General features: G+C 52.1%; 3 protein-coding genes across 7 annotated transcripts in view; 2 read left to right on the top strand and 1 right to left on the bottom strand.

The window, feature by feature from the left end:
• Positions 1-4561, top strand: part of CLASRP (CLK4 associating serine/arginine rich protein) — a 28891-nt gene extending 24330 nt beyond the window's left edge. For 2 of the 3 annotated variants that reach the window (XM_063139718.1, XM_063139717.1), the window contains exons 17-22: positions 45-105; positions 230-288; positions 1379-1425; positions 1545-1627; positions 3260-3284; positions 4364-4561. In XM_063139718.1, coding sequence (XP_062995788.1) covers positions 45-105; positions 230-288; positions 1379-1425; positions 1545-1627; positions 3260-3284; positions 4364-4406 — 318 coding nt within the window. In that variant the 3' untranslated portion in view covers positions 4407-4561. Of the gene's footprint in view, positions 1-44; positions 106-229; positions 289-1378; positions 1426-1544; positions 1628-3259; positions 3285-4363 lie in introns of those variants that run through there. The other variant, XR_010026064.1, reaches the window with a different exon arrangement.
• A 1484-nt stretch (positions 4562-6045) lies between these two features.
• GEMIN7 (gem nuclear organelle associated protein 7) lies at positions 6046-18257 on the bottom strand. 2 transcript variants are annotated; one of them, XM_063139934.1, is made up of 3 exons: positions 18143-18257; positions 8183-8248; positions 6046-6488 (listed from the first exon to the last, which is right to left on the bottom strand). In XM_063139934.1, exon 3 carries the CDS (start codon positions 6474-6476, stop codon positions 6096-6098), a length of 381 nt encoding a protein of 126 aa, XP_062996004.1. In that variant the 5' UTR covers positions 6477-6488; positions 8183-8248; positions 18143-18257; the 3' UTR covers positions 6046-6095. The 2 variants fall into 2 exon arrangements, with proteins under 2 accessions (XP_062996004.1, XP_062996003.1); XM_063139933.1 differs by having other exon boundaries at positions 6046-6485; positions 18143-18255.
• Positions 9960-16953, top strand: LOC134408002 (bone morphogenetic protein 2-like). 2 transcript variants are annotated; one of them, XM_063140057.1, is made up of 3 exons: positions 9960-10546; positions 13422-13768; positions 15605-16953. In XM_063140057.1, the coding sequence occupies exons 2-3, from the start codon at positions 13429-13431 to the stop codon at positions 16495-16497; spliced, it is 1233 nt and encodes a 410-aa protein (XP_062996127.1). In that variant the 5' UTR covers positions 9960-10546; positions 13422-13428; the 3' UTR covers positions 16498-16953. The 2 variants fall into 2 exon arrangements, with proteins under 2 accessions (XP_062996127.1, XP_062996128.1); XM_063140058.1 differs by lacking the exon at positions 9960-10546 and having other exon boundaries at positions 13369-13768.
• Positions 18258-19407: the final 1150 nt, after the last annotated feature.

Below are 19407 nucleotides of genomic sequence, written 5' to 3'. Positions count from 1 at the left end.
TGGTGCAAGCCCTTAACCCCTTTCTGTTTACCTTCCGCTTATAGCCAAAGCTGACGCCGCAGGAGAAACTGAGGCTGCGCATGCAGAAGGCGCTTAACCGGCAGTGTAAGCATCCCTGTGCCTGTGTGGGGCGCGTGGCTGAAAGCAGCGCTGCCCCCTCCCCCCCTCCCTCCCCCCCCTTTCCATTTGTGCTGCCTCACTGGCTCACCTCACTGCTCTGCCTCTTCAGTTAAAGCAGATAAAAAAGCTGCCCAGGAGAAGATGATGCAACAGGAGCACGAAAGACAGGTAACCCGGCAGGCGCGGAATTCTGCTATTAGAAAGACCCCATTTCTCCGAGCGCAATAAATTAACGTAGAGCCGGAACGTGCCCCCGCTAGGTAGGATGTACAGTCGTTGGTTGTGAGAGTGTTTGGTGAAGTGAGTGTTTTTGGAGCAAGAACCGGGCAGTCGGATCTGGTTCCGTTTGCCTCTCCTTCTGCGTGTGGTTTTGGAGAAGGCAGGTATTATCACCGTGGAAACGCCGTGGTCCGGCGCAAGGATGCAAAGCCTCTGTCTGAGGGCTAAATTCTGTCTCTGAGAAGCTCTTAGGGACGGGTGGTGGGTGGGAGAGACAGGTCTGAGGGCAGGCCTGGGTCTGGTCAGGGCCTGGGTGAGACTGCCTGGGTAACTCCACGCATGCCTCCTTGGCTGCCATCACGGAACAAAAGTGAGATGTAAATGCACCGGATGGAGGGTATTTGGCATTGTAACCGAGGCTTTGCAGGTACTGCAACACACAGAATACAGCCCTGAGTGCAGGACAGAGCGTTCGGGAGACCCGGAGCTCTGGTTTTGTTGCGTTTAATTGAGGTTCTAGGCCTCGCAGTTGCAAAGATATGCTTGTAACTGAACGGGCAATCGTCCGCAGAAGCCAGGCTCAATAGAGAGGATGTCCCTGTGGACTTCACTGCGTGTCACCCTCCCCCGCCCCCTCTGGGTGACTGGCAAAACAAGACTGCGTGCAAGTTTGCGTGGCTGTGCAAAACATCGGAGCACCTTTAAGCATCGGTTACTGGCAGGCTGAATCAGGAAGGGTTCCCCGATCGCTGCCCATTGAGGAACAGGAGCAGAAAGACCTGCTAGATGCCGCGTTACCAACGCCGTAATCCCCAAGCAATCAGCAGTCTGGGAATTCCAATCTGTATCGTTTTATTCCAGTTGCAGAATTGGCGTCCCCTCATTGCCAAATGCATCCCTGCTGCGGGGATGCGCGGTCCCTTGCCCAGATGTGGGAGTTGGCCTTTTACGAGGCCGCGGTTGGTTTTGCCACCCTGGCCTAGCCGCCCCGCCCCCCCTCGCCATTCCACTGACCAGGGCACCATCTCCTCTCTTCCAGGAGCGAGAAGATGAGTTGCGTGCCATGGCTCGGAAGATCCGGATGAAGTAATGCCTCTTGGGGGGTTTTTTCCTTGTCCCCTCGGCGTGGAGCGGTGGGGGTCGCGGTGGGGGAGGGAGCGGGTTGGTTTCCGGTCTGGGTTAATCTCCGGCTTTTTCCTCTGCAGGGAGCGCGAGCGCCGGGAAAAGGAGCGAGAGGAGTGGGAGCGACAGTACAGCCGCCAAAGCCGCTCGCCTTCCCCGCGTTACAGTGAGTTCTCAGGGCTGCTTTGGGGTGGAGAAAAAGGGGAAGGGGGGGGAAGGATTGTACCTTTTCTTTGGGGACTCCTGACAGCAAGGCTCCTGCACAGGTGGGGGATCTAGCGTGAAGAGGTAGAGCTCTCTTGGCCAAAGTAGCTACGCCTCTTGCACGCTTCAGAAGGGGTTGGCCCAGCTTGTCGCGTCGGCGGCTTTGCCACGGCTTGCGAAATGCTGTGAGGTCTCGCTCTGGGTAGGTCTGCCCTCCGTTCGTCACCCTGAAGTGCCGCGCAAGCCATCCTCAGGCACGCAGGCAGCAGTTCCTTGGCAGGGGGCGGCCCTCTAAGATCTCCCAAAATGCATTGCCTGGCATCCGGGGGGATGGAAAGGCCTTGGAAGGTGGAGGAATGGGAAAGAGGGAAAGTGGAGCGACAAAGGATGTAGAAAGCATGCACGCTCACACACACACGCGCACTCTCTCTCTCTCACACACACGCTTGCTCGCTCACACACGCTCACACACACAGCTGTTCTTTGGGGCTTGTGTAGAATTCTGATCCAGTAGAGTTAAAACAGATCCTCATCAATTTGCATGATTTTTACATGGGGTTCTCCCCCCACCCATAAAATTAAACCTTCCATGATGTCTACAAACATAAAAATCACAGGTCTGGTACTTACCAGTTTTTGTCTTGGCACAAAAAACATGGACCCTCATGATTCCTAGAAGGAATTTACCCCCAAAAGCCATAATTAGATCTCCACTTTGGAGATGTATTTTGGAATGTTTTAATTTTTGTAAAGGATGTTTAGGGTTGACCTAACCACCCTGCAGGGTAGGCTCCCGGGCCAAACATCCAATTCCCCGGATAATCCTCGCCCCACTCCTGTCCAAGCCAGCCCTCTGGGGAAATAAGACACACACACACACACACACACGTTTAAGGACTGAAGCAGTTTAATAAAAAGTCTAGACTAACACGTAAGGCTTCAGTCGAACACAGAAAGACACAGACAATAAAATATTAAAAAGGGGGAGGGGGAAAGTTGGAACAATACTTTAAAAACAGGCTTTACACAAGAAAAGGATTCACAGGTTAAAACCACACTTCACAACAAACAGTTCCACTAAAGACTAACCCAACCCAGAACCATGCCCTAAGGCAAATAGATTCCCCTGGAACCTCCAGACTCTTGAACATAAAAAACCTAGCTAGAGCCCAAGCGTTCACCCACGCACTTACAAGTCCAGGGAAGATGGCTGGCCCCTGGCTGCCCACTCCTTTATCTCTTCCCAGGCTGACAGGTCTCATGACTCGCGCTAGCCAATCCCAGGCGCCTCTCAGATCCTTGGCTCTCCCTCCCTTGTCAGGCCGTTTCCCAGCTGGCACCGACCACCACTCCAATTAGTACGGCCTTGACTACTCGAGCTAAACTGATAACCCACACAGGTGTTACTCCCACAAGACAGGGAGGGCTTGGCGCCACCAATGATCTAAACTGTGAGACCAGCTCTAAGGAATGTTCTCTGAACTCCATCCTCCCGGCCCAGAAGGCCGAAGCCAAACTGAGCAAAACTAATAGAGCAAGAGTACCGCCATGTTGACTGTCCTTCACAATGTCCCCTCCGCAATTTCTCTTGCAGGTCGAGAATATAGCTCTTCAAGGAGGTAAAACGTGTTTCTCTTTATCCAGTGTGCGGGGTGGGGGTGGTGTGAGGAGGAGGAGGCATGTTGCCAAAGGAGCCAACGTGGACCAGAGACGGAGAGAGGGGGGATGCCTTTGTGAACTAGGGCAGCTACGCTGGAGACCAACCTGCGACATCTTGCAGGCCGCAGATGCTCTTCAGCTGCTGACGTAGTTGTAATGGCTGATAACTACTTGGGTGTTGGCCTTTACTTCGACCTTCCTCCAGTGGCCCTGGTGCATCATATATGGGATGGGATTTCCCCCATTTTTATCTGCTCAACAGCCCTGTAAAATACATTAGCCACAGACAGAGGCTGCGTCCGGTGGGTGGAGTAGTCAACTCACGGTGGCTGTTTTTGTGGGCATTCCCCACACAACTGGGTGGTTGAGGCTCGCGTTGAGTGGATTCGTAGACAGCCCATCATTTGATTGACACAGCGCCCCCCCTCTCTTCCTTCAGTCCTCCCAGTGCTATCCCAGCAGCCTCTGTGAGTTGTGCCGGCTGTAGCAGAGCAGCTAGCACGGTTTGGGCCACTCTTGCCCAGGAACTCCGTAGCCAGGCGAAAAAGTCCACTTGGCGGGTCGCAAACGCCACTGGCTCAGTTCGGACAACACAATAACCACCGGTTGTGCGACTAGTCAACAATGCAGCTGGTTGTGTTTCTCCAGTGGTTGTTTTTTGCTGAAAAAGTCAACCATGGTGGGTTTTGCCCGAGAGATGTCACAAATACCAACCGTTGACCATTCAACTTGCCATTGACCCCATTCAGAAGTCACCTTAAACCCTGGCTTTAACCGCAGTGGTTAAGCCAGAAAGCTGGGCTGTGTTCAGAAGACACCTCAAACCACAGCTTTAAAACCACCTGTGGTTATTGTGTTGTGCAAACTGAGCCAGAGACTTTCCAGGCTGTGAGTTCTGTGGCTCAGCAATGCAATGAACTCTCCTTTCGCCCGCGGCATTGCGTGGGCCCTCACGAGTGCTTATGAACACCAGGGCAACCTGGATCTCATTGATGTGCACCTCTGTTCTAAATCGGCTGCTGTTTCTGCCTCCCCCCAGGCACTCACGCTCCCGATCCCGGAGCCCTCATTACCGGCACTAGAGGTTCTTCCCGGCACGGTGCTGCGCTGGCAACCTCCCGCCCCACTGGTTCACCAGGCCCCGTGTAATCCCGCTGTGTAATAATGCTGTACATTGCTGGTTTTGTTTTTAAGTTGTAAAAATTAAAAATTAAAAGTGGTTGCCTCTTGACAAGAAGAGCCTTCTTGTAATTATTTTGTTCTCTTTGACAATTTCCCCAGTGCCTCCATTCCTTGCACCTCAACGCTCTGAGACCGTGGCCGATGGCACCCGCAGGAACTCCTGCGGATTCACTGCTGAGCTTGATGCACTTTTGGTGCAGGGGAAAAAGGCGAGGTGGAAAGATGGCGCTTTATAAAATGATGTGGAGGAATTGAGTGCAGACTGCTTCTCCTCCTCCTAGGACAGTAGACATCTATTACGTATTTCTTGCTTCTCTCCCACCCCGTAGTTGGTGTTCTGTTGTTGTAGTCCAGAAAGGTTGGACTACAACACCCATCATTTCTAGCCAGCATGGCCAATAACCCATCTGAAAGACTGCATCCACTGAGCCCAGAGTTGCCTGCCCTGGCTTGTAATGGCTCTCCCAAGGCTGCAAGCCGTAGACTTTTGTGATTAGCTTGAGAGCCTTTCGCTGCCCGTATCCGGGATCTTCGGCTGTGTTTGAACACTGAGCGATCGCCTTTTCCAGTTAGTCAGCCACTGGATAAAACAGACTGAGGGCTATTCCCTGCCCTGTAAATCCTCCTTAGCACCGTGGCCTTGGGTATTAACTTGGCCATTAACATAATTTTACTTTTCTATATCTTACATTTTAACACCCAAGGAGCCGGTGATCCTATGAACCAAGCAGAACGGCACTGCAGGTCACAAAAAGGGTAAAAAAACCAGAGCTAGAGCTGTGGTCCAACATGAGTGTGCCTTTCCCTTAAGGCAGCTTTCCCCAACCCAGGGCCCTCCAGATGTGTTAGACTACAACTCCCAGCATGGCCCAGCCAGCCCGTCCAACGTGTTTGGAAGGTTGCCTTAAACTATCCTTTCCTATATGCTATAAAACAGCGTATAGGAAAGGATTCAGGGCTGTGCCTCAGGCAGACTCACGAGGCTGCTTTGCTGCTGCAGTAGTGGAAACCAATCATCCGCTTACCCTGGTCCAAACGAAAACAATTCTGTTTATTTTCCAGTGTGCAGACTGGGGGCCAAAATGGCATCGTCCAGTCACACGAGGGAGGAAGGGGGAGGTTTTTTGGGGGGGAACCCCAACCTTTACGGAAAAACAGGCCAATGGCAACTGAAGGGGTTCAGTGGCCACAGAACGCTGTTTGGGATGGGGGCAGGGGAGAATGGAACGGAGCAGCTGGAATCCTGAACCACAGGGATATGTTTTGTGTCCCGGCTCTGCTGGCGGGCTCCACCACAGGCATCCAGTTGGTCACTGTGGGAACAGAACGCGGCCTGAGTTAGGCCTTTGGATTGGTGCAACGCACTGCTCCTGTCCGCTTTCCTATGGTTCCCTCTACACACAGCCCAGATCTGATTGGGAGGAGGCAAACGTAGAGCAGGGAGTTGCACAGAGACACACCAGGCAGCCTCTAGCAGGAACAAGTACTCCAAACACACCAGAGTCTCCGTTGCTCAGAAACCCGCAAAGGACCGGAAGCTTGTCAGTAACATGTTTTATTATCAAAAAGGACGCCGCAAGGAGAAGCCCTCAGAGCTCAAAGGAGTAAGCAATGATGTCTGAACAGCGGAGGAGGGCCTCCCTTTGAACGCCCAGCGGCGTCTGTAGCTCGGAGACCTGGAAGTTCAGGATGTCAATGTCGGAGGCTCCGAATAAGGCCGTGACGTTGACCCTCTCGTACATGGCGAAGCTGACGGGCCGTCCGGCCATGGCCAACAGGCTGCGTAGGTAGCGCTCCCTTAGCGCCACGCGGCCTTGCTGCTCCTGCTCCAGGTCCGCTGCGTTCCCGGGGATGGCAGAGGAGAGGCTGGCAGGGCCCAGCGCTTGGAAACGAAGCGAGTTGGGATCAAAGCCCCGGCTTGATCCATCGGGCCCGCGGGGCAGACGAATGACAGCAACCGGCACCTTCATTTTACATCTCTGCTGGCACAGAAAATACACACACACACACACATACATATATATTGAACGTTGTGTCTTTGTTCGTGTCTCAACACTGCTAGGAACTATTCAGAAAAGCTTGCCTTTTTAGTACATGTTTTATTTTCAGTAAGGATTTTTTTTTTGTTTTCCCCTCACTTGAGCGTACCAAATCTCCTTGACTTCCAAAGCTTACTGAATCAGTGTCTTAAATTCCCTTTGGCGGCTACAACCGTGGCTATTTTAAAAGAAAACCGTACCCACTCTCAAGTTCTACACTGAAAAGGATCTTGCAGGTTTACAGAGACTTGACCCGTAAACCGGCCTGCAGACTTCGAACGGTCACGGTTTTGGCCGTGACCCTAAATGACCCCGCAAATTTCACCCACCGTCTTCTAGGTCAGCTCCCCCAACTTAGAGCCCTCTAGATGTGCTGGGCTACAACACCCAACATCTCCTGCCCTTTACCAAGGACGTTGGGCATGTGAGAAAGGCACCTGGGTAGCTGGGGACGCTGCCTGCTACCGCAGAAAGAGACGGCAGGTCCCTTGGGCAGCAGAGGGTTAACAAGAGCTTGTAGGCCAGTAAACAGGAAGTGTTGCTGCGCAAGGACAGCCTATTTTTCCCTTTGGACAGCGGCGGCACCAACTTGACGCTCCCTCGCTGTGCCAACATCCCCTCTGGCAGGTGGCCAAGCCCAGGGTCAGCGGCAGAGAGGATGTTTTCCACGGCGAACTGGAGAAATAGTCGGCTGCAGCCAAGGACAACCCAGTGCGAACGGGAGCAAGCGGCTGGGCTGGGCAAGAAATGGACGCTGAAGTCAGAGGCTTGAGCTTCGAGTTGTGGCTTGCCTACACGACGGAACGTTAGAAGTCCTAAAATCTTATTTAGCTGCCACTGCTTCCTCCCCACAGTATCCGAGGACTTGCCGTTTGGGGAAAGCCCTACCAGAAAATCTTAACTCCCTTAGTGATGTGGAATTCCCAGTGTTCCTTGAAATGGGAGGATCATAGAATAGTTGAGCTGGAAGGGGCCTATGAAGCCACTGAGTCCTACCCCCTGCTCAATGCAGGAATCCTCCTTAAAGCATCCTTGACAGGTGGCTGTCCAGCTGCCTCTAGTGTGGGAGAGCCCACCACCTCCCTAAGGTCATTGGTTCCATTGTCACACTGCTCTAACAGTCAGAAAGTTTTTCCTGATGTCCAGCCGGGATCTGGCTTCCTGTAACTTCAGCCCATTATTCCGTGTCCTGCACTCTGGGAGGATCGAGAAGAGATCCTGGCCCTCCTCTGTGTGACAACCTTTTAGGTATTTGAAGAGTGCTATCATGTCTCCCCTCAATCTTCTCAAGGCTAAACAGGCCCAGTTCTTTCAGTCTCTCCTAAGAGGGCTGTGTTTCCAGCCATGACAGCTCAATGCATTTGAGCTTTTAGGGCAGATATTTCCCTAAGGAGAATAATTCCAAAAGGGCAAGGCCGGATGCACTATTGTTATGAGAAATAAGGCCCGAAGAACCCACCCATGCACCAGACTGCCCATTGCACAATTCCCCGCTGCGGTCTGCCTCCACCGGGTGCAGTTCCGCCACATCAATGGAGCTGCTGTGATTGGAGCAGCCGTTCTCAAGGGAACGACGCAGGAAAATGGTCGTCGCTAAAAGAGGCTGCCCGTTGCACCCCTGTACATTCTAAGCTTACCTCTTTCCAGTCAGCAGGTGCGACCCCCAACAGAGACTCTTTGAGAGACGGAACGGCTCGCTTCGTCTGCGGGCAAGAAAAAAGAAAATGTGAGGTGTGAGAGAGCCGGCTGTGCTCAGTTTTAATTTGGGAAATGCTACCCTAGCACCCTGAAGCCCTGCAGGATATGGGGGAAGGACCCCATGATCACAGGCTTGGCGCACTCACTGAAGCATCGGGAGGAAACCAACAGAGCTCTCCTCTCTGCTGATTTTACAACCTGGGGTGCCACAGGAATCTCCCTGTAGCACAGACATCAAAACGGACCCATGCGCCATGGAAAAGAGTGTTGGTAATTTATTAATTAAATCTCTCTCCCGAAATTCCACCAAAACTACAATGTTCCGGCCTCATTAGTGCACTCCAAGCTTTCGCAGAATGCGGAAGAGGAGCTGGAGGCCAAGATCCTGCTCAGGAGAACGCGGAGTAACTAGAGAGCTTTGTTTACACAGGGGGGCGCACAACCTTGCTGGCTTGGAGGATCAAATCCAGTGTTGCTAGTGGGTCCGGAAGCTGCCCTCGCGTGCGCACACACACACACACACTCTCAGGGGTAGGGGTGACGCTTCAAGTCACCGGAGGGAGAAGGAAGCTCGGCTCCGCTCCTCGCAACACCATGGACATTGCTTTTGCGTCAACATGGAAGCAGTGAAGCTGGCGGCTCTGGTGTCGCTGGGGAAGCCTGTCCCAGAAGCCTTGGCCTGACCGCTGCTTAATACCACCACCGTTCGTGGCAGCAAAGCAGCGCTCTGGGCCAACGGTTGCTTCACTGCCACACTTTGCCCTGCGTTACGGTTGCCGTGGTTTCCACGGCGGTGGCTGGAGGTCTTTGGAGGCGGCTAAAAAGAGCTTGGGGTATCCAACCCTCCATGGGTTGGGTACCCCTGGTTTACACACAGGGTCCCCGACTATGTCTGCCGGCAGCCAAAGTAACAGTGGGCTCCAGGCCTTGAGGGAAAATGATTCCGTAGCAAAGGCCACCAGGGTTAACGTGCACAATCGTTACCCGCAGGCAAAACGTTTTTTCAGCCTCTGCTGGAAAACACGGCTGGGCTTCCGGGAGGAAATGCCGCAGGTTTGAGTCTGAGTGGAGATTACCTCCCCCTCCACCACCACGGCAACCCTCCCCAGGTTCCCGATGAGGCCACATTCCTGTGCGGCGTGTTTGTTCCAAGCGCCTGGTCTGGGTGATGACCGCCAGGTTTCCTCCTCGGCCCTGTTTATGCGCTCTTTCCACAGACAGCTCAGTCCCGACGCGTGCTGTCTGGCGGCAGAGGAAACCCTGGCCCTTGGAAGCTCCCTCCAGCTGGCCTGATAAGAACCTGGCTGCAGGGCGGGTGGGTGCTGTTTTTCCGGCGAGGCTCGCCTTTGCTACTGTGCGAACGTGACCTGGGGAGAGGCACGTGTGTCACTTTGGAGAAGGGAAAAGAAGAAAAGACGTCAAGTCGTTTAATGTAAAAGCTAGCTTTGACTCTAGGCACATAAATGCTTTTGGCAGACTTGCAGCGACAAAAACGCGGTGAAGTACGCCCCACGCCAAGGATGGAGAGCCACGTTTTGGGAAGTGTTTGGGTGGACAGAGTCCTTTTTTGGGGGGTCGTGTGATTGATAAGCATCAGCACTGGGCCATCGGCAGCAGAGTACGTGGCAGCTAAAGTGTGGGCCCAGTGGGTTGGCACCAGAGCGAACCCACCTGTATGTTATAGCATACAGCAGCAATGCCTTCTGGGTATTTGGAAGGCCTTTTGCCTCGCCTAAGGGGATTGTGGGAAGAGGTGGCCCAACTCTGTCACCTTTTACACTTGGCCCGTGTGCTCGCTGGGGAAGTGGACGTCCCTTAAGGGCTGGGGTGGAGTTACGAGTTGCTCCTGTTCCCCGTCTGGGATCCGTGTCCCAGACGGCACTCTCACTTTCTTGGCAGGACCGAAGGCTGCAGCGAGCCCCCAAAGGGCCACCGTGCCGCAGAGGAGAGTGAAGCGGCGACGACTCTCGACAGCTTGTTTGTTCTGGCTCGGCCCCCTCGCCTGGTTGACATCACATCCTGAAGGCAGAGAGACCGGCACCTCCACAGGCAGGGTGGGCAGAGCCCCGGCACTCGGGAGAGGAGCGCGGAGCTGGGCGCTCTCTCACTTGCCAAGCGGGGAAGGACAGAGATTCCCAACGAGGACTGTATGCCCATAAGGTGAGCTGGGGCTCTTTCCTGGCATGGCTGACCCAGAACGAGCAGCGCGGCTGGGAGAGACGTGAACCACAAGGCTGCAAGGAAAGGCCCTGGGATTTGCAAGGGGGAAAATGGATTCTTGCCCACAGCCTCAACGCTTGCAAGTAAGTACTTTGGCCGGGGCGGGGGCGGGGGCGGTAATGGTTTCCACTGTCAACAACAGCACAAAATACAACCCTTCACTTTTTCCAGGGCGCTTCAGGGCTTTATGAGCAAGGTGGTTGTTGAGGAGCATACAGCTAGCGTTTGGGGATACTTTTACAAGCGGCGATTAGGGGCGGCTCAAGACAGGACCCAACATCTAGGTGGCCCCACATGAAGCTCCACCCGTCTTCCTGCCCACCTCCAGCGGAAACCCCGTTGCGTGAGGAAGGACATGCTGCTTCACCCAGCGCATGAACGGCGGAATTCGCTGCCACAAGATAGCGCGACGGCCGCCAACGTGGCTGGCTTTAAAAGGTGTTAGGCAAATTCCTGGAGCAGAAGGCGATCAGTGGCTACTGGTCCTGATGGCTGTATTCCATCTCTGGCATCAGAGGCAGTAAGCTTGTGTGCACCAGTTGCTGGGGGGTGCTGCGGCACGCGTGTCTTACTGGTGGGATTCCACAGCGGCCAAACAAATGCCACTTGGTTGGCCACTGCGGGACACAGAATGCTGGACTACCTGGGCCCCTCGGTCTGCGGTTCAGCAGGGTGCTTCTTATACCCTTACGACTTACAAGGGCACAATGTCACAGAGCGACGAAGGCTAGAGCAATGAATCCAGAATCTTCCTCTCCCCTTTGTCCATCTGCTCCCTGCCCCCGCAAACATCACTGCAAAGGACTTACGACATTTCTTGGGTTTGGCCAGGGATGAACAAACCAACAACCGAGGCAGTGGCTAGGCTCCTTTTCTCTGTACAAAGGACTCGTAAAACGATTTCCCCGTCGTAATTGCAACTTCTATTTCAAGTTGTTGTTTGCAACAACAAAAAAATGATCTCAGGTGTTTTATTATTATTATTATTATTTATATAGCACCATCAATGTACATGGTGCTGTACAGAGTAAAACAATAAAACAGCAAGACCCTGCCGCATAGGCTTACATTCTAATAAAATCATAATATAACAATAAGGAGGGGAAGAGAATGCACCAAACAGGCACAGGGTAGGGTAAAACTAACAGTATAAAAGTCAGAACAACATCAAGTTTTAAAAGCTTTAGGAAAAAGAAAAGTTTTTAGCTGAGCTTTAAAAGCTGCGGTTGAACTTGTAGTTCTCAAATGTTCTGGAAGAGTGTTCCAGGCGTAAGGGGCAGCAGAAGAAAATGGACGGAGCCGAGCAAGGGAAGTAGAGGCCCTTGGGCAGGCGAGAAACATGGCATCAGAGGAGCAAGGGAAGAGAATGCAAACAGGCACAGGGTAGAGTAAAACTAACAGTATAAAAGTCAGAACAACATCAAGTTTTAAAAGCTTTAGGAAAAAGAAAAGTTTTTAGCTGAGCTTTAAAAGCTGCGGTTGAACTTGTAGTTCGCAAATGTTCTGGAAGAGCGTTCCAGGCGGCAGCCGAAGAAAATGGACGAAGCCGAGCAAGGGAAGTAGAGGCCCTTGGGCAGGCGAGAAACGTGGCGTCAGAGGAGCGAAGAGCACGAGCGGGGCAACAGTGTGAGATGAGAGAGGAGAGATAGGAAGGAGCTAGACATTTTAAACATGTGTATGGTCTAATAATTTCTCAGCCTTCTGTATAATGAATTAATTATTGTGTTTTTTACAGTCTTAATTATCTCTGCCACTGTTTCTCATTGGGTCTGGGACCGTATAATACAGCCTTCCTCAACTTGGGGCGCTCCAGATGTGTTGGACTACAACTCCCAGAATGCCCCAGCCAGCTCTGCTGGCTGGGGCATTCTGGGAGATGCAGTCCAACACATCTGGAGCGCCCCAGGTTGAGGAAGGCTGGTATAATAAATGATGGTGGGATGGGTTTGGCCAAAAAGAGGGGTCAGCGTCAAGGCTTTTTAGAAAGGTAAAACAAAGCAGCCACGAGAAAAGAGCAACGTTTGCCCACTTTGTCGGCATTATTTGGGAAGTCCTCTCTGCCTCAATTTCTCCATCTACGCTTTTGGGGAGAGTGAATGAAAGACCAGACATTGCTGGCCACCTTGGAAAGAGATTGGGCTACACATCTAGACAAAAGAACAACGTTCAAGGCAGAGCAGGGAGGTCCAAGCGTCAACAGGGGCTTTGACCTTCTATTATATACCATATGCTCGTTTCCACAGAATCTTCGTAAGTCCAGCTCAAAGAAAAAAGAAAAAGAAAGAAAAAAGAGTGCTTCCTCTATAATGGGACACTTGGTTTAAAGGAGCACGTCTAAACTTGTCACAGCAGATGTTAAGCAGCAAAGCAGAACTTGTACTCAGGTTAAGGAAACTTATTTAGATTCCCCTGGATTTCCCCTTTGCTCTGCAATCCTTGCCAGCAATCTCCACCTGCCGGATATTAAAAGTGGTGCTGGAAGAGATTAATCACACTCACACACACACACACACACTCACACTCACAGAGCCTACCGCAAATTGGGACACAATGAACTGAACAACATTGAACTATACTGACACGCATTGTGGGTGCTATTTCCTTAACTATCAGCAGGGGGCACTAATGCTCTGACCAATGGAAAAGCAATCCGGCTTCCTAACAGGCTCCCTTTAACGGCAGTGTTGCAGGCAGAACGTACTCTTTGATTCTGTATGTTAGCTTTTCCCAAGCCGGTATCCTTCAGATGTGCTGGGAGTCCCGCTCCCATCATTCCTAGCCAGCGTGGGAATGCTGTCTGGGAATGGTGCTGTGTGCTTGGGGAAGTCCACAGTATGTTTTTTTTTTTGGGGGGGGGGGAAGGCGGGGAGTGAGGGAGAGAGGAAAAACCGGGAATCAAATTCTGCCTGTGTGCCACATTCACCAACCAACGCTTTTTTCTCTCTCCGGCTTCCCCAGTTCCACAATGGTTTCTGGTAACTTGCCTGTTCTGACGATTCTACTTATGCCTCTTGTCTTCTGGGGATCTGAAGGCCCCCGGGCAGCATCTCCAGGAACCGGCGAGAGAACCGGCAAGCATGACCCTAAGCAGGTCCCAATCCAAGCCCTCCAAACCATCTTGTTAAGACGCCTGGGCTTGCAAAGGCGCCCGGAACCAAAGCCAGGGCTCGTGGTCCCCCAGTACCTGATGGATTTGTACCAGTTCTGCTTGGGAAAGGCTCCTCCCTCCCTCAAAGAGACGGAGCTTCCCTTCCTAGAGGAGCAAGCGGGAAGAGCTAACACCGTGCGCACCTTCCATCACGTTGGTGAGGCCACTATTTGCATGCCTGGCTGGAGAACCCACTTCCGGGCTATTGGGGTGGGGTGGGGTGGCTGGTTGGCAATAAGGCCAGGATGATAGCAAAAGTGAAGGGGACCCAAAGGAAAAAGAACGCCAAGGCTGCGGGCGCAATGGGGAGGTGGGCGGGCAGCCATACGTGGCTTATGCTGGCTGGCTTGAATGACAGGCAGGGGTTGTAGCTCAGCTGGAAGAGCGCATGCTTTGTACACGGAAGTCCCGGGTTCAATTCCCCAGCCGCATCTCCAGTTAAAAGGGTCAGGGGATGGGAAAGCAGTTTCTCTGCCAGGCAGGCCAAGACTGTACCAGGCTAGGTGGGCAAATAGCTGGAACTGCACTAAGCTGGCATCCGCTAGGTTTCAGGACGGACCACCCCAACACCAAGGGCTGCACTCACCTCATTAAAGAGGAAAAGCAGCAAAAGTTCCCTGATGCTAAGATGCTTCAAGAAACAACATTTCTCTGCTAGAAAATCTTGGTCAGGGCTCTGCTAAAAGGGAGGTGTGGAGACTCTCGCGTTGTTCTTGCAAGTGGGTTTTTCAATTAATTGCCAGAGTGGCAATTGGGCTAAAGCAGCAGCTGAGTAGGGAGGCGAGCGCCAGTGAATTTTGAGCTCGTTGAAATTCTCTTCCAATCCTGTTTCAGCTCACTCCTGGTTTTGGCCTGGGTTTTGCTTTGTTTTTGCTTGGGAAAGTGTGCATTTAGCAAAAGTGCACACAATTCCCCCTGCCCCATTAGCTAAAGCATGAAAATTCATTTTTAAAAAAGAAAGAAAAGGATGCATTTCGAAGTGCGTATTTTAAAAATAATACATTTTTGAGCGCAACTGCAAATTCGAGAATGTGCGGACCTTTCTTGAAAAAAAAAATCACTGCTGCACATGTTCGGCTGCCTTGGGCAGTAGTGCCACCTACTGGAGCATGCAAGGCAATTGCATCACACGGTAGCCTGACTGTAGCACTGTGCTGAGCAATGATTTCACTTCAGAGAAAAGGATGCCCCGGTATATGCAACACGCATGGCAGAACTCCAATCTAGTTTTTAGAAGTTGTTAAATAATTTCTGGTTTTAATACTTTAATAGCTCGTTCCATGATGGCTTGGCTCTCTTAGTATCTCTAGACGTAGCGATTTGCGTAACTAACAGAAGGTGCCCGACGGATTGAAATCATTTGGGATTTAACTAACTCAAGTTCCATTGATTTCAATAAGTCTTCTCCAAGTATGGCTCCAAGTCAATGGTCTTCAAATGAAACCAAAGGTTAAACATCCCATTTCAGAGGCGATGAATCCTTTTGAGTTCCAGATACCGGGGTGGGAGTGGAAATGACATGGGAGCTTCATGCGGTGCTTGTGAACTTTCCAGAAGCATTTGTCTGGCTGCAGCAGGAAACAGGATGTAGGACTAGATGGTAGCGCTGGCCCTTGGGGAAGATAACCTCAGTTGGCCGCCTCCCCCAGTGAACATACCTTACCACCACCACCACTGTCACCAGCTATTAGCGATCCTCCTCCTCTTCATTCTTACCACTTGATTGCTTGATAGGCAGAGAGCCAGTGGCTCTCCACCTCTGTTGTTTGGGCTGGAGCATGAAGGAAGTGAACAAGCAGGTTGCAATGGTGAAAAGGAGGCACAAATCCTGGTGGCTCTTGTCAGCGGGGGGCCCTGCTGGTGTGTGGGGCTCTGGGCAGCGGCTCTTGGCTTGCCTACTCTTGATGCTGGCCCTGCTAGATGGGATCCAGTAAGGGTATTCATACACTCAGCCCCAAATTCCTTTCTAACTTCCATTCTGTTTCACATCTAGAGGATCTGGACCACATCCCCGAATCCATAGGAAATTCATTTTACATCCTGTTCAACCTCACTTTGCTGCCTGCAGAGGAGGAGCTGACCGCCGTAGAGCTGCGTCTCTACCACACGCAGAAGGAGAGCCGCGGGTTTCACATCAACGTCTACCATGTTATGGATCTCCCGACTATTTCCGGAAACAAAAACAGACTCCTCACCCGAAGATTCTTGGCTCTTGAACAGCCCAGGTGGGAGAGCTTTGATGTCACTGCTGCTTTTGAGAGAGCCGAAGGCAAGAACCATCACCTTGGGTTTCTTGTCGAAGTGGAGCACCCCAACAGCAGCCAAGAGCTCCAGCCTGATCCGGTCGCCCTTCGTGCAAGACGCTCTCTCGGAGAGGAGGAGGCTCAGTGGGCTTTAGAAAGGCCTTTACTGGTCACTTATAGTCACGACCGAAGGGGGCAGCCCCTGAGCCATGGAAAGAGGCAAAGCAGGAGCCCACCTGGTGGACTGACCCAGAAAGGAGGCAGAAGAACAACAAACGTTTTAGCCTCGAGGAGCAGACGCAAGAGCTTGAAGCCAAAGGCCAAGGCCAGCACAAGGTGCAGAAGACACCGGCTGTTTGTGGATTTCAAGGAGGTTGGGTGGAATGACTGGATTGTTGCCCCCAGTGGCTACCACGCTTTCTACTGCTCTGGGGAGTGCAGGTTCCCGCTGGCTGACCACATGAACTCCTCCAGCCATGCCGTGGTGCAGACCATGCTGAATTCGGTAAACTCTAAAGTCCCCAAGGCATGCTGTGTTCCAACAGAGCTCAGTCCCATTGTGATGCTCTACCTGGATCAACATGACACGGTGGTCCTTAAGACCTACCAGGACATGGTGGTGGAGGGCTGCGGGTGCCGGTAGACACAACAGAGCAGAGGTGCTCCCTCTCTCAGTACTCAGACCTGGGGTCATCGCACGAGAGTGTAATGGACAATAGGTTCAGGACTGTTAAGAGAACATCTTCATGCGACACGCAATGATCTCACGGAAATTACCACTGCAAGAGAGGTGGGGGAGGTCAGTACCTAAGGTGGCTCAGCTGCTCTGCCTGTACAGAGGCAGTATACGTTCAAGTACCAGACAGTGGAGGGGAAAGAGTCAAAGGCTGTCCGTATGATGCCCTACCGGGAGATTGTCGAGAGGCATCTAGCTGGTCAGGGATGAACCTTGTCCTGATCCAGCAAGGCAGTTCCCGTGTTCTTATGAAGTCTCATGAGTGAACCATAATCTTCTCTGTATGCCATGTTTTAGCAAATAATTGATGCTGTTCTTTTAAACTGTGATAACTTTAGTTGAATAAATGAAAAATGTAATCAAGTTTCATAGTAAGCATCCCTAAGTCAATTAAAAAGAGGAGAGTGTATCGTTGACGTGAAGGGTGCATTCACATGACAAAGGGGAAACGACATTAGATATTCCAGCAAAGGTAATTCAGGAGGACTTGGCTTGTACTGCTGTACTTTTCTGCCCTGAGACCGCAATCCTATGTACATAGTTCTCCACATAATTTAGTTTCCTTACAAGAATGTCAGCCCTCCCCTTTCAAAACAAAGGATTAAATTCTGACTTAGGCCACAATCCTATGCATGTTTAGATAGAAAAAACAATAATCTTACAACGCCTAACGTTCCCCATGGAAGCTTTCTTTTGTCTAAACATACATAAGATTGTGACCTTAGTTACGCTTAGAGTAGACCTATTAAAACAAGCCTTCCCCAACTTCGTGCCCCCCAAATGTTTTGGAGTTCAAGCCCCAGCATTCTTAACCAACCCTAAATGGCTTGGGACCTCGATACTTGAGGGAGCGCCTCTCCCTATATCTGCAGACCTGAGATCTGTTGGAGGAGTCCTTCTCCATACCCCGCCAACGCCAGATATACGCTATAGTGGGACGTGGGAGAGGGCCTTCTCTGTTGTGGCCCCCCGGCTGTGGAACGCCCTCCCCCGGGAGGCCCGACTGCCTTCATTTCGCTGCCAGGTTAAGACACGGGCCCCTTTTTAACAAAGCCTTTGAGGGCTAAATCCACCAAGCCTGCACACTGTCTTGTTCTAAGTGGGTTTTTACTGTTTCAAAATTTCATATTGGTTTTAACACATTAATGGTTTAATTTGTTTTAGAATTGTATATTCTATTTTATGTGTATGGTTTTATTTGTACACCCGCCCTGAGATCCTTGTGATATAGGGCGGGATATAAATGTTCTAATAAATAAATAAATAAATAACCACTGGGGCGAATGGGGGTTAAGAGCCCAAAAACATCTGGAGGGCTCCAGGTTGGGGAAGGGCGCATTCGCCTCAATGAAGCAAGTTAACCACGACTAGTTCAAGTGCTATTTATTTCGATGGGTCTATTTATTTCGATGGGCCTAATATTAATCCCCCCCCACCCCACTATTTATTATTTATTTATTTATTACATTTTTATACCGCCCAATAGCCCAAGTTCTCTGGGCGGTTCACTACATTCAACCGCTGTAAAATATATTAATTAATGTGAACTAACCTGAACAGGCCCGGCTCGACCCAACTCAAGTCGCCATAGCAACCCCAAAGCCTCCAGGCCAAAGCTGGGCGCTTTCACTCGGGAGACATCACGGGCTCAACCCCATAAGGGTCGTGACCCCTTCACCCGGAAATACATCGCTACGAGAGGAAGCAACGTGGCTCCGTATTTTCTTATCCCTCCTCGTGTCTCGTTGCTATCCTGGTCCCCTCTAGGAAGAGGAGGACTGGGAACTCTACGATGACCCAGTCGAATGGGCCCTGAGGCGGTGACAAGCGGGCACGGCACATGCGCAGAGCGCACACTCCCCTCCTCCCTTCCCGAGCGGTTGGTGGGATATGGGAGATGAAAGGGAAGCGCGTGAGTTCTACGTCAGGATCAGGCGGCTTTCGGCGTTTCTTAACCCGCTTCTCATTATCAGCACATTCGACACCGTCCTTCCCTCCCTCCCCGTCTTCCTTTACGCCGTACAAACAGAACTTGTTTAAAAAAAAAACAACCACTAAAATTAAAACCCTTGACTAATCAGGAAGCCGCTCGCCCGTATTTTATCTTCCACCATGTCCGTGTCGAAAGTGCTAAGCGGAAAGCAGAACTCGGACTTCGGGCCCTCAGGGCGATTGGGAAGGATGGGAGCCAGGGGAAGGGAGCGAAGGCTGCGTGTGTGTTGTGCTGTGTAAAACCCATCCGCCGATTCGCCAAACTCAGACCTGGGAAAAGGGGGCACGTGACTACCCGTTGGCAGCGCGGGTTCGCCGGAGTCGCGCGTGGAGAAAAGCGGCGGGGTGGGGTGGGGTGAGGGATTGAGAGGAATTATTATTTATTAATAATAATATTAATATTCCGCGAGGGGGGTGGTGGCTCCATCTCCGGTGTGGAAAGTGCCGCGGCGGATGCGCAGGCCGCTGGCGCACTCGCTGCTGGCGACGGCGGCGAGAGAAGGCGAAGGCGACGGCGAGGAGGCGGCTTCTTTCGAGTCCGCACCTGGCTGAGGCGGCGGCGGCCGCTCGCTCGGGACGGGCCCGGTCCGCACCTGCCGCCCCCCCCACCCCGCCCGAGTGAGTGAGTGGCTCCTTCCCTCCTGCCTCCCCCCACCCCGCCCCAGACCGTTACCCGGGAACCGGCTCCTGCCTTCTCCGCCCCCCCCCCCGAACCTCTCCTCGGGCTAGTATCTGCCTCAGGGAGGGCAGCCCCCTGCCCCAGCCTCCCTCCCTCCTTTCCTTTCTGCCTCCCCCAACCCCGAAAAAACCCTAAGTAGAGGTTTC

The sequence above is a fragment of the Elgaria multicarinata genome, chromosome 13, assembly GCF_023053635.1.
Source record: "Elgaria multicarinata webbii isolate HBS135686 ecotype San Diego chromosome 13, rElgMul1.1.pri, whole genome shotgun sequence".
NCBI classification, from domain to species: domain Eukaryota; kingdom Metazoa; phylum Chordata; class Lepidosauria; order Squamata; family Anguidae; genus Elgaria; species Elgaria multicarinata.
This window is presented reverse-complemented; position numbering and strand designations above follow the sequence as displayed.